General features: G+C 34.8%; 1 protein-coding gene across 2 annotated transcripts in view; it reads left to right on the forward strand.

Annotated features, from left to right (window-relative positions):
- The window catches only part of nphp4 (nephronophthisis 4), a 720990-nt gene that overhangs the window by 56088 nt on the left and 651800 nt on the right, over positions 1-13102 (forward strand). Inside the window, exons 1-3 of one of the 2 annotated variants that reach the window (XM_039755992.1) lie at positions 8817-8838; positions 9553-9724; positions 9885-10037. In XM_039755992.1, the coding sequence (XP_039611926.1) occupies positions 8828-8838; positions 9553-9724; positions 9885-10037 (336 nt within the window). In that variant the 5' untranslated portion in view covers positions 8817-8827. Of the gene's footprint in view, positions 1-7913; positions 8079-8816; positions 8839-9552; positions 9725-9884; positions 10038-13102 lie in introns of those variants that run through there. The other variant, XM_039755993.1, reaches the window with a different exon arrangement.

Genomic DNA, 13102 nt, shown 5'->3' on the forward strand with positions numbered 1-13102 from the left:
AGATACATTATTAAGATATTATAATATTTATCATTCTTCTCCTTAATGTGGGAAGAGACATCTTCACATCTTCTGCTGCTCTGTGATGGCTGGTGCAGTTTTCTATGCTTTGATTTGCTGGCCTGGTAACATCACTTCAAGAGTGGCCCACTGAATCAACAAGCTTATTTAAAGGACCAGCTCAGTTATGGGACGCACTCTGGACTCTCTGGAGGTAGTGGCAAAGATTGTGAACATTATCCTCTCCATAACGTATGAACAAGGACAACTTTCATCCATCAACATACTCGTATTCAGCAGAATTGTGTCAAGAAATGCTACTGGGGCTCCTTTATACCAACAGCAATACGTCTCCATAATGCCTCACTATGACTGTGTGTGCCAAGTCAGAATTTTTCTTTCTTTTTAGTCATTCTGGTGTGTGTTTAGACCATTGTGTGTGCGTGTGTGTATATATATATAGCTATACTAATAAAAGGCAAAGTCCTCACTCACTCACTCACTCATCACTAATTCTCCAACTTCCCGTGTAGGTAGAAGGCTGAAATTTGGCAGGCTTATTCCTTACAGCTTACTTACAAAAGTTGGGCAGGTTTCATTTCGAAATTCTACGCATAAGGGTCATAACTGGAAGCTATTTTTCCCCATATAATGTAATGGAGTCTTGAGTTGGAGATGGCCGTGGGGGGCGGAGTTTCATGTGACATCATCACGCCTCCTACGTAAGTACGTAGAGAACAAGGAAGAACTCCAAACAGCGATGAGCACAAAACGCCATTTCACAATTGAGAAGGCAGAAAAACATTATGAAGCAAATGATGCATACAAGCATATTCATAAGTACAGCTACTGCGGAAACAAAGCACGGCGTGAACCGTAAGTTTATATTAAATTAAGTTCATAGACAGGCTGCCACTAGCGCTTGTAATTTAGTGCCTGCCCATATAAGGCCGCCCATCAGCCCAATCCAATACAAACACTGCCGGTAAATGTTCACGGGTGAAGGACTGTGCTTATGCAGAGGAAGATGAGATGGTCAGGGTGGTGTTTGGCACAAACTCATTGAAACTGCGAGAGAAACTTTTAAGTGCCGGGTCTTAGCTGACATTATACGACATGGCACCAGTACAGCTGGGAACCTTCGATGCAAGAACACCAAGCTGCTCACGGAACTGACGCAATGCGCAGACAAAAGCAACAGTTCCAAAGAGTGCTGAACAAAACCGAATTACACAATTGAGAAGGCAGCAAAAAATATGAAGCGCCTTATACATACAATCATATTCATAAGTGCAGCTACTGAGGAAACAAAGCACACGGTGGAAAAAGTGAATGTCCTGCTAAAGGAAGACAGTGTAAAAAAAACCCGTGCATGCAGTTTGTCACATCACAGATAAAAAGGAAGACGAGCTGTTTATTGATGCAGTAAGGAACTAATCGATGAATGAAACCTCTTATCTTTACAACGATTGACAAACACGGAATGTAACTTGAACACATCCTACAAATACGAGCCTGATTGAAAGAAATAATGATAATCAAATCCTTGATGACAGCAACATTCAATAACACTCACAAAACAATTACTGTATATTGACAATCATGTTACGTTATTTTTAAAATGTTCCCTTTTCTTTTCATAACTTCTACTTCTCCACTGCGTACACGGGTATATATATAAATGTATATATATATATACCCGATCTACAATACATACTTTAGCATAGACAAGCCACACGCTGTGGCGTAGAATTGTAGAGTCTTAGAGCTTATGACTATGTAACGACGCTACCCAATTCATTTTACCTTCGATCTCCTTGGTTTGGGACGTATGAAAAATATTAGGTTAACGCAGAATCATGTTACGTTATTTTTAAAATTTTCCCTTTCTTAGCACAAGCACAGCTGAGAAGCTTCGATGCATGTACTCCATAACGCGCTAAAAAAAAACGCATTTAATCACACTTTCAATTCCAAGCAAACGGAACTTTTGTCAATGCATGATTTCCTGGTACATCCATTACACTGATGCACACATCACAGCTACAAAAATGTTAGAGTCGGAATAAAGCGCGCTCCTACGACTGATCATTTCGACTACCCGAGTAAGCCTTGATAAAAGCATGGTTTTGTGCACACTGAAAAGCAAGCAAAATTAGATGCATTACAGAAAGCGGACTTTGTGGCTCTTACTGGGGATCATTGGACTTCCGTGACCTTTAGTAATTCTAAATACATCTAATTACAAAATGTTCAATGATCACACTGTTTTAGCCTAATGTACAAAATAATTTTGGCTAATGTTACTCAGAGTTTAAAGAGTAAGCTGGTCAAATTACCTTTTATGTTTCTGACTTATTTTTTTAAGAAGAAAACTGCACTTTATGTTGAAATTTTGGTTATTATTATTTAAAGACAATACTATTCTGAAAAAAATGTACTTAAAGTACTTAAACTACCACTTTATTTTTAAGTCTGCCCAATTTTAACCAGGGATGATATTTTTGTTTCTGTTTTGAATTCAAATGCAGTTTAAAAGCTTTTTTTCAGAAATTAAAACAGCTTCAGTTTACAATATTCATGTCCATGTCTATTATTTGATTCTGTCGCCCACTAAAACCGCTTTTAAATTAAAAAAAAATTTGCGATTTGGGGCAAATTTACGTGAGCGATTACATACGATTAATTAATTCATTGGATTAATTTTTTTAATCGAGTCCCACACCTAATATATATATATATGTAGATTTGTATATATATGTGTATATACAGTATATATGTAGATATGTATATGTTGTATATACAGTATGTATATATGTGTGTGTGTATATATACAGTATGTGTATATATATGTATATGTATATATATGTATGTGTGTATATGTATATATATATATATATATGTGTATAGATGTGTATATATATATATATATTTATATATATGTATATATATGTTTATATATGTGTCTGTGTGTGTGTGTATATATATATATATATATGCCAGCAACACTCATGACAATGACAAAACAATTACATTGTCAATCATGTTACGTTATTATTAAAATGTTTCCTTTTCTTTTTACTGCTCCGCTGCCAATCGCAGGTATTTTTATATATATATATATATATAAGATATATATAAAGATATATATATATATATAAATAGATAGATATGACAACAACACTCATATCAATGACAAAACAATTACATTAACAATCATCTTACGTTATTTTTAAAATGTTTGCTTTTCTTTTTCATAACTTCTTTAACACACTACTTCTCCTAGTAAGCTGGTATTCTCTAGTATATATATATATATATATATATATGTATATGTATATGTATGTATATATGTATATGTATATGTATATGTATATATGTATATATGTGTATATATATATATATATATATATATATATATATATATATATATATATATATATATATATATATATATAGAAAACTACCAAGAAGCGGAGAAGTAGTGTTAAAGAAGCAATGAAAAGAAAAGGAAACATTTTGAAAATAACGTAACATGATTGTCAATGTAATTGTTTTGTCACTGTTGTGAGTGATGAGTGTTGCTGTCATATATATATATATATGTATATATGTATATGTGTGTATATGTGTGTATATATATATATGTATATGTGTATATGTGTGTATATATATATATATATATATATATATATATATATATTTACACACACACACAAACATATATATATATACATATCTATACATATACACATATATATACACACACACATATATACATACATATATATACATACATACATACATACACACACATATATACACACAAATACATATATATATATATATATATATACATACACACACACACACACACATATATAAACATATATACATATACATACATATCTACATATATACACACACAGCTATTTCGTATCAGTGCAATACGCTGCTTGTTAAAACGGATGACTCCCGCTCTTACGCAAGTCTGCGTGGATATTATGAACTATCAGATTTGTTCAAGTTCTATTTAAATTTTAAATAGAAGGAATTTTTATTTAGTCGACAGAAATATCTTTGGTAGGAATGGTAAAAACAGACAGGAATATCATTCGTGAATAAATCAACTTAAACCTTAAACAACTTATAATATTTTGCTCTCCATAAAAATATATCCTGTCTAAATTATACAAGTTAGAAATAAAGTAAACGTTAAAAGAACAAACATTCAAATTTCTTTACTCTTATGTAATTTTATATTTTATAAAAAATAAACTTAGATTTTAAATATCCCAAAAGATTTTGCTCTCCATAAAAATATATCCTGTCAAAATTATACAAATTCAAATATGAACATGCTGCATAACAAAACCTGGAAATATAAATAAAATGTGTTCCGTTCAGCAATAACAAATCAAATCATTCAGTTGTCTTTGCTCATATGTCATTTTAGAGCTGGACGCCTGGCATCTTTTTTTGGCCACAGGTTTGTTTCTGTTTGGTGTGAGGTTCTGTGTTGTGGAGATTCTCAGGATGGATTGCAGGTGCTCATCAGTGAGGCGACTCCTGTGTGCTGTTTTGTTAGTCTTTATCACTGAGAAGAGCTTCTCACACAGATATGTGCTACCAAACATGCACAAGGTTCGAGCCGCATGTAGACGGACTTTTTTTGTTCTTCAAAGTCACCAAAGTGCCCTGCAAACTCAGTGTGCTCAGTTTATCAGCAAAGTGCGTATTTGGGAACACCGTAGTGACGACTTGGTTTAACATTACTTGGTAACAGGGAAAGCGGGGCAAGTGGTTGTGTCTCCCATAAAAGCAGCCTCAATTGAAATCAGTTTGTGATTGTGCACGGGTAAAAACGTCCGCTGAAGTGTCAGATTCTTATTTAATTCTTCTGCTTTCTGTATCTTCTGCATTGCATTCAGGTCTTTCAGGTTACCCTGATGTTTTGTTTTATAGTGCCGTCTTAGATTAAATTCTGTAATTACAGCCACAATAGCTCCAAAAATGAGACACACGGGTTCAGTAAACATATACTCAGCCTCCCATCGGTTTTTAAAGGCTCTATTTTCAGAATCAACTTTTCTCTTCAGCATCGTGTGAGCTAGCGTTGCATTATGGGATCTGTAGTTTATTGTGTTACCAGCGCTTCATATACCCGGGCTTTAATAACAATAATACAGTATATAAAATGATCTCGGGCGGATATAATTACGCCGGGCGGATGTGGCCCGCCCTTGAGTTTGACACATATGGACTAAATAGAACTTGAAAAGATATATTTTTTCAAATGTGATCGCGCAATTCAGATAGAGTTGACTCGCTCTACAGCATGCATGCCTCAATTAGTCATCCTCCCCTCGCCCTTACTTTTTTACCGTTCATCTAATGAATACACTGAGTATGGCTTTACCAAAACAATCATTGATGGCGAATAAAGTATCCATTATTCGAGTATGTAGATCGGGTATATATATATATATATATATATACATATATATATACCCGCGTATCGCAGCGGAGAAGTAGTGTGTTAAAAAAGCTAGAAAAAGAAAAGGGAACATTTTAAAAATAACGTAACATGACTGTCAATATACAGTATTTGTTTTGTGAGTGTTACTGAGTGTTGCGGTCATCAAGGATTTGATTATCATTATTTCTTTCAATCAGGTTCGTATTTGTAGGATGTGTTGTGTTCAAGTTACATTCCGTGTTTGTGAATCGTTGTAAAGATGACAGGTTTCATTCATCGATTCGTTTCTTACTGCATCAATAAACAGCTCGTCTTCTTCTTTATCTGAGACCTAACACACCTGCATGCACGGGTTTTTTTTACACTGTCTTCCTTCAGCGGGACATTGACTTTTTCCAACGTGTGCTTTGTTTCCGCAGTAGTTGGATTTATGAATATGCTTGTATGTATGAGACGCTTCATATTTTTTGCTGCCTTTTCAATTGTGTAATTCGGTTTTTGTTCAGCGCTCTTTGGAACTGTTGCTTTTTGTCTGTGCACTGCGTCAGTTCACGTTAACCGCTCGCTGTACATGCATCGAAGTTTCCCAGCTGTGCTGGTGTCATCTCGTGCGATGTCCATGGCTGTATTTAATGTTAGCTACGACCCGGCACTTAAAAATTTCTCTCGCAGTTTCGCTCAGTTTGTGCCAAACACCACACTGACCATCTCATCTTCCTCTGCCTAAGCACAGTCCTTCACCCGTGAATATTTAGTGGCAGTGTTTCGATTGGATTGCCGCAGATGGACGGCCTTATATGGGCAGGCACTATATTACGTGGGAGGCGTAACTCCGCCTCCCACGGGCTTCGAGCAGAAGTCTATTATAGTATATGGATGAAAAAATAGGTTCCAGTTATGACCATTACGCGTAGAATTTCGAAATGAAACCTGTTTAACTTTTGTAAGTAAGCTGTAAGGAATGAGCCTGCCAAATTTCAGCGTTCTACCTACACAGGAAGTTGGAGAATTAGTGATGAGTCAGTCAGTCAGTCAGTGAGGGCTTTGCATTTTATTAGTATAGATAATATGAACCCATAGGTGACCTTTCAATTAATATCCCAGACAGGGAATTTTATCCAGTTATTTACAACATGCACATTTCTTTAGTCTGTGCAAAGCATGGTGCGTATCACCCTGAAAGATTTGTATGGTGAAAAATTTTAAGATTGAAGTGATCTGACATCTGTTAGACACAATAACACTTGCAGATGGTGTCTTAACATACTGGACGTATTAGGTTGTATGTTTTGGGAATTTTTCACCCAGGACCATTTTGCAGGAAAATAATTTGCTTATTTCTCATATAGTGTTGGACTCAATAGGAACATAAAGTAATGTCTTGTATCATTTAAAACTAGAAAACAAATCCTATTTTCCTCATGAGAAATGGAGCAAAGCTTCTTTAAAATTTGGCTAGAATTCATTAATGCTCTTCTAAAATTGCTCGTTGGGCCACTGCCTGCATTTTGTTTTCTTTTGAAGTGTTAATATATATCTCATAGTAGGTTTTTGGTTTATATGGCACTCTGAACATGTGCCAGTGTTCTTGCTGCCCTACTTACCCATCCTGCATGCGTGTACCAGCTGTTTGATGAATGGTAGACTGTGTAAGGGAAAGCTTCAATAAAGCTTGAACACGCTGAAGACTTCACAGGGGAACAATGTGTTTCTGCACAATGTAGATTCCATGGTATCCGAATTGAAATCAATATATTAGTACTGATCGAATTCGACTGGGAGCAATAAAGTCCTATTGCAGTTCTGAAAGTAATATATCCAATTACACTGAAGTGATGAGTGACATCATTTTTGAAAACCTCTTTGGCTTTCTCACTTCCCTTTAAATTAACACTAGGGGCCCAGGAATGCTGCAAAATCGAGGGCCATGAAAAGTTTTCAAAAGAATACTGTCAAAGTAAAGTGAGAGTGGTTATACTGAGTTTAAAATTGTACTTTGAGCTACATCCTTTGTATGAAAATGTGCTTTAGAAATAAATGTTGTTGTTAAAACAGGACAAAAGCAAGAAATATTGTGACCTCTTGACACTGTTATTTTTCAGTTGGGCCAGTAGCGAGGGATGCCTGGGAAAACCATGGACCAACCCAATGTGACAGTTTTTATGGTGTTTATAAACATTTATTTAATGTTCAAAATAAACATCCATTTATTTTGTTCAGCTTCTGTGTCTTTGTGTAACATTTTAAATATTAATAGATGCAGAGGAAGCTGGTGATTTGCACTTGATCCCTTACTATTGTAGTTACAGTTTTGATTCTCAAGCCTGCACTGTCTTCCTGTCTTGTAAACCTATGAAACGTTCTTAATGGTATATGAACAAAGTGAATCTGTTTACCGAGTTTTTGACAAGTTCCTGTTACTACTGTTTATCAGGTATTTGCATGAATTCTATACTGCGCCACCATGGCAGAGTGGGAGAGGCTTTTCAAGCAAAGTTTGGTGATCCGACTTCATCCTCAAAGAAACAGGCTGCAGCAAGAGGAATCGGAAGGTTTTCTTCTTATGCTAAAGCAAATGGAAGGGGCTGTATTTCATCAGGTAAGAGTCAGGACTATTTTAACAAAATAAGTAAAGGATATATATATGTTAGTAGGTATGGTGTACAGGCCTGTTTGCCAGATTATGCCACACTGTTTAGCAGTTATTTAATGTTTGTAAATGCATCACTCAATAGGTTTTGGCATATGTAATGACCTTTGTCTGTGTATAGTTTGCTTCCAAGTGTTTAACAAGGTTTATAAGTATATGTGGTCATTTAAGGTGGGGCATAGGTAACATTTCCAAACAGTAGGAAAATACATCCATTATTCACCAACTGTGAGTTGACACTGCACTGTTTGATTCTTATTTAATGTAAGTGTTGCTGTCATGGCCATAGCAACAGCAACAATAATAAAAGGAAACACTTTGAGACCAGAATCATTAACTAGATGTTTCTCCAGGAATCACATCAGTGGACACTGGATCAGGTCTTTTAGCTGTAGTTTTAAAGCTCTTTCATAATCACATTTTTTTTTTATTATTTTTTTATATTATGTCAGAATACCAACATTGGCTTTGATCTAACTGGAAATCCACACTTTTTGTTGAAGTTTGTAGTTGGACTAAATTTATGCTTTTCACTCCAAAGGACTACCTGTTAATCAATCTTAAGGGGCATAGGAAGTATGGACTTCTGAAAAGAAGTTTATCTTTTACTTCTAGAGTTGTTTTTTGCTTTTTATTTTTGGCTGCATTTTTTCACATTTTTAATTAAGCTTTAGTTCAAAGTAAACTGTAATTTTTGAATGTTACGCAGGTCAGCAGAAAAATACAAACCTTTATTTTTTTGTTGTATGCAGGTAAACTGCAGTATTTACTTGTGTGACTGATATTGTATTTCATTTTTATGTTGCATACTGGTGCTGCAATAACTGTGGTGGGAGATGTATTTGCATAACTTAGCTGAATAATGAAATTTCAAACATTGACACAAGAGGGCCTTCTTGGTTTATAACAGAGATCTTCCTTGATTCACACTTTTACAGAATGGTGTCTAGATGCTAGCAGAAGGCTACCTTGAATTAAATTTTGATAAGGTCTTTACTTTAAATGCATTCTTTTCTAATATTGAACTTTCAGATGTTGCTTAGAATACTTAAGTTAATGTAAATTTTATTTAAATATTTTAATAAATTAACATTTTTTAAAATTCATGATATTTTATATTTAACGTGTTGAATGTTTTTTCTTTTAGCCAATGTTCATTTAAGTTATTGATGATTTGGTCATTTTTAATCAACGTTATATAAAAAGTTTCAATAGTACTTCAGTCAAGCAATTTTGCTGAGCTCTCTAATTTAATCCCATGACAGGGAAATTTCTTCATAATTCGTTTGCATCTGTAATTTAGTTTAATGGATGTTGCTATTTTGGCTGCCCTATCCCTGACAGCCAAGAGTCAGATTATACCCCAATTTAATTTATATAAATGTTCATCAGTGGAACCATGTCATTGTTGGTTGAACCTCAGTGTGAATCCAAGAAGTGAAGCTTGCTTTAATCACTTTTTATGGGTCCTCAAAAAAAAGAGAATTATTCAACCAAATCCCAGATGGCAACTACCATGTCAAGTTCAACAGTCTTTGCCTTACTCTTTGATTCTTGGGCCTCTTCATGGGATTTTGGATAACAGTCGGGTGCAGGTGAGTACATTATGTTGGTTGCAGAACATCAGCTTTATTTTCTGCATTTTCTGTAATTGCTTCTGGAATGGGATGCATTAATCATTTAATTGTTTATAAATGTATTTTTTGGGTTCATAGGAACTGATTTTTTTGTGTTTCTTTTGCTTTTATTGTTTAGAATCTCCTGAGTGGGCTTCAGGGAGTTCAATTACAAGTTCGTGTTACTCTCTTTGACATCAGTTACCGACACTTCTTTGGTCAAACATGGAAAAGTCCGACAAAAGCAGTGAAAAATGTATCTGGACAAATGCCCAAAGTGCCTTTTAATGAGGTAGGATGTAAATAGCTTTTCTTTTTCATTTGCTGGCTTTTAAGACTATAGTTTGAATATTAGCATTGATGTAATGAGGCTGTTATAAACTGTGGAAACCCTTACGTTACTTTCTGTGTTTATAACTTATCAACAACTTAATCACTTATTTATCTAAAGATGGTATTGTTACTTTTCACAGAATATTGTCATACACTTGACATTACAAAATTGCATGGCTCCCCACACTGACACTGAACCACACACAAACTGGGCCAACCCTCTTAATCTAGGCCACACTCTAATCTTTTATTATCAAATGATGAATGTGAGCTAACAAATATATTATAAATGTATCGTGCTTCTCTTGTTCTATGCTACAGTATTTCAACAAATATGTTAAAATAGGTTAATTAGCTTAAATTAATGTCTTGTATTCATAAAAAGGGAGATGTTAACCTTTTGTAAATATTGTACAGTATATTTGTATATATACGTTATACTGTTTAACGTTGGCACCTTAATCCCCTCTTATTGATATTATTCTTTCTTTATCATTTTTTTTTTTATTTTAAAGGTGATTTACAAAATAAATAAATTTGCCTAAAAGTTACAAACTACAAATGAATAAAACTCTGCCCCTCTTGAAATTGGACAAAAGAAGCATATTTATTTTTCCCACATTTCCTCTTAAATGTTTCTGTTTGTGTTGCAGCCACAACATGTTAACTGAATGCATCCTATATAGTACTTCTGTGCATCATTGTTTTTTCCTGACACTCCTCGGTTAATAAACATAGTCAATGTTTTCCTCTTTCTGTGGATAAATAAAAAAAGTCTGACTTAATATTTAATGCCTTGAGGCAGTCATTCGTTCATTTCATGTATTATACTTTGTTGAGATATATATTTGTTGGAACAGGAGATGGCACCCTTGTGGCATGTCTCCTCACCAAAATAAAGCCAATGAGCCCCAACTGAAAGAATAACAGTTTGTTTATTATTGAGAGAATGCATGCGAGGCCAACAATAGTGAGGGCACTCTACAAATGGAATTGATAAAATTAAATCCAGCTGCTTTTCTGGTTCTTCCTAATACAGGTAGTTGTTCTCTTCTATCAGCTGGGTTGGCTGACTTCCAGTATCAACTTTCCAAGTTTCCCTCAAAAGGACTTTTTCCTGTATTGCCCTCTCTCTGTGTTTCTTACTCTTAGTGTCTCAGGCCTGTTTCTTTTGCCAGTTAGCCTTTAATTCCAACTCTCCTCCTGACCGTATACTGAATTGGACCCTTGATTAGAGGGCACTGTCTCTTTCTCATTGTTTGTCTCTCTCTCTGTCCCTGTGTATAGCGGAGGTTCCTTAAGATACTTTATTTGCCCTATGTAATTTTTGTATCACCCTTGCTTCTGGCAACCTTGTGCCACTTTGGCACCCCATCACTTGAATGTACAGTATATGTAACATAACATTCTCAGATGGCCCTGAACTGGATGATATTATTTTTAAGTTGCCCTAACACAGTTTAAATTGTCCATTGAACATAAGTTCTGTTATATTTTCTGGTATCTATGTTGATTCCGTGATTTGTAGAATGTGATTGTAATATAGAACAATAAAGAGCCTTGTGAAAGATAATGGAGGCACATGCTTCACTAGCATGGAGCAAAGAAACTTGTAATGATGAGTCAAAGACTGCAATAGCAAACAATTTTTGTAATAACATTTGATTTACTTAATGTATGATTTGGTTTATGGATACATGTTAGGTATTGTATATCTGCAGATTATCCAATTATGCAGTTTTTTACGATGCTTTACTGAGGAATACAGTATTTCTGAAACAGTATTATGAACTTACAGATGCTCTACAATTGGGCCAATATCTTAGAATCTCATTATGAAAGCACAGAGGATTCTAGCCAGAAGGGAACTGTTACAAGTGGTTTTATTTAGTGTATAGGCAGCCGTACATTTTCTGGACAGCTGAGTAGTTTCTGAAGTGAAAGAAATGTATCTGATGCAAATTTGAAATGCACTTTATCAAAATTTCTATTTGCACTAGATAAATGACCACAGAGAAATAACTAGCATTTTGACTTTTAAAATTTGTGTTAAATTTTATTTTTAAGCATCGCTGTCAGTTTGACTGTAAGCTTGGTCTTTATACACCTATATTATTTTATCTTTGTTATTGTTTCATAAAGTTAACAAAGTAGGTCATGCTTAAAGACTTAATATATTGTAGTATTTTAATTTGGTAAACAGAAATCATAAGTAACGTTTTCATCATGATAGAATAATTGGCAAAGTACCATCATTGAGTGCTGTATGTGCACCAGCATGGTTGATTCTTCAATTAAGATCTACAGATAAGTTACTATTTAGACTTTTTTGAATTCATCCCTATATAAAGGACCAAAATCCAGGCTTCACAAAGGAAATAGAAAGACATGCGAATGACTAATTTAAATGTATAGAAAGATTAGATTGACATCCTTGAGAAGAATTTATACACTGTACTGGTGTCATGGCAATAGTTAGTCATCCATCTATCCATCTGTTGAGCTGTATTTAATACAAAACCGAGACATAGTGAGGTTTAGATTGTCCTTGCAGTAATAATAAATGCAAAATGAATATCAGTGGAATGTGGTAGGAAAAGTAGAGTCCTGAGAGAAAAACCTTCACGGAGAATGTGCTAACTCCACAGAGACTTTTCCTGAGACATAATTCAAGCCATCTTCTACAGGTGGCAGGGAGCAGTGCCACCATAAAAATATGAAAAGTATTAGTGACATATAGATCTGTGCAAATAGATCTGTGGATGATGCCATCTACATGGGCCTTCATTTTGTGTTAGAGCATCTGGACTGTAAAAGAACTTATGCCAGAATACTGTTTGTTGACTTCAGTTCAGCTTTTAACAGCATTGTCCCTTAACCATTGGTAACTAAACTTCTATAGACTGAACTGAATCCTTCCATCTGTAAATGGATTTATATTTTTCTGATAAACCAGAAACATGTTTGTGTGGGCTCCCACCTCTCCGGATGTCTCCATATTAGCACAATTGCCTCTCAAGGCTG

Source organism: Polypterus senegalus, chromosome 6 (assembly GCF_016835505.1).
Source record: "Polypterus senegalus isolate Bchr_013 chromosome 6, ASM1683550v1, whole genome shotgun sequence".
In the NCBI taxonomy this organism is placed as follows: domain Eukaryota; kingdom Metazoa; phylum Chordata; class Cladistia; order Polypteriformes; family Polypteridae; genus Polypterus; species Polypterus senegalus.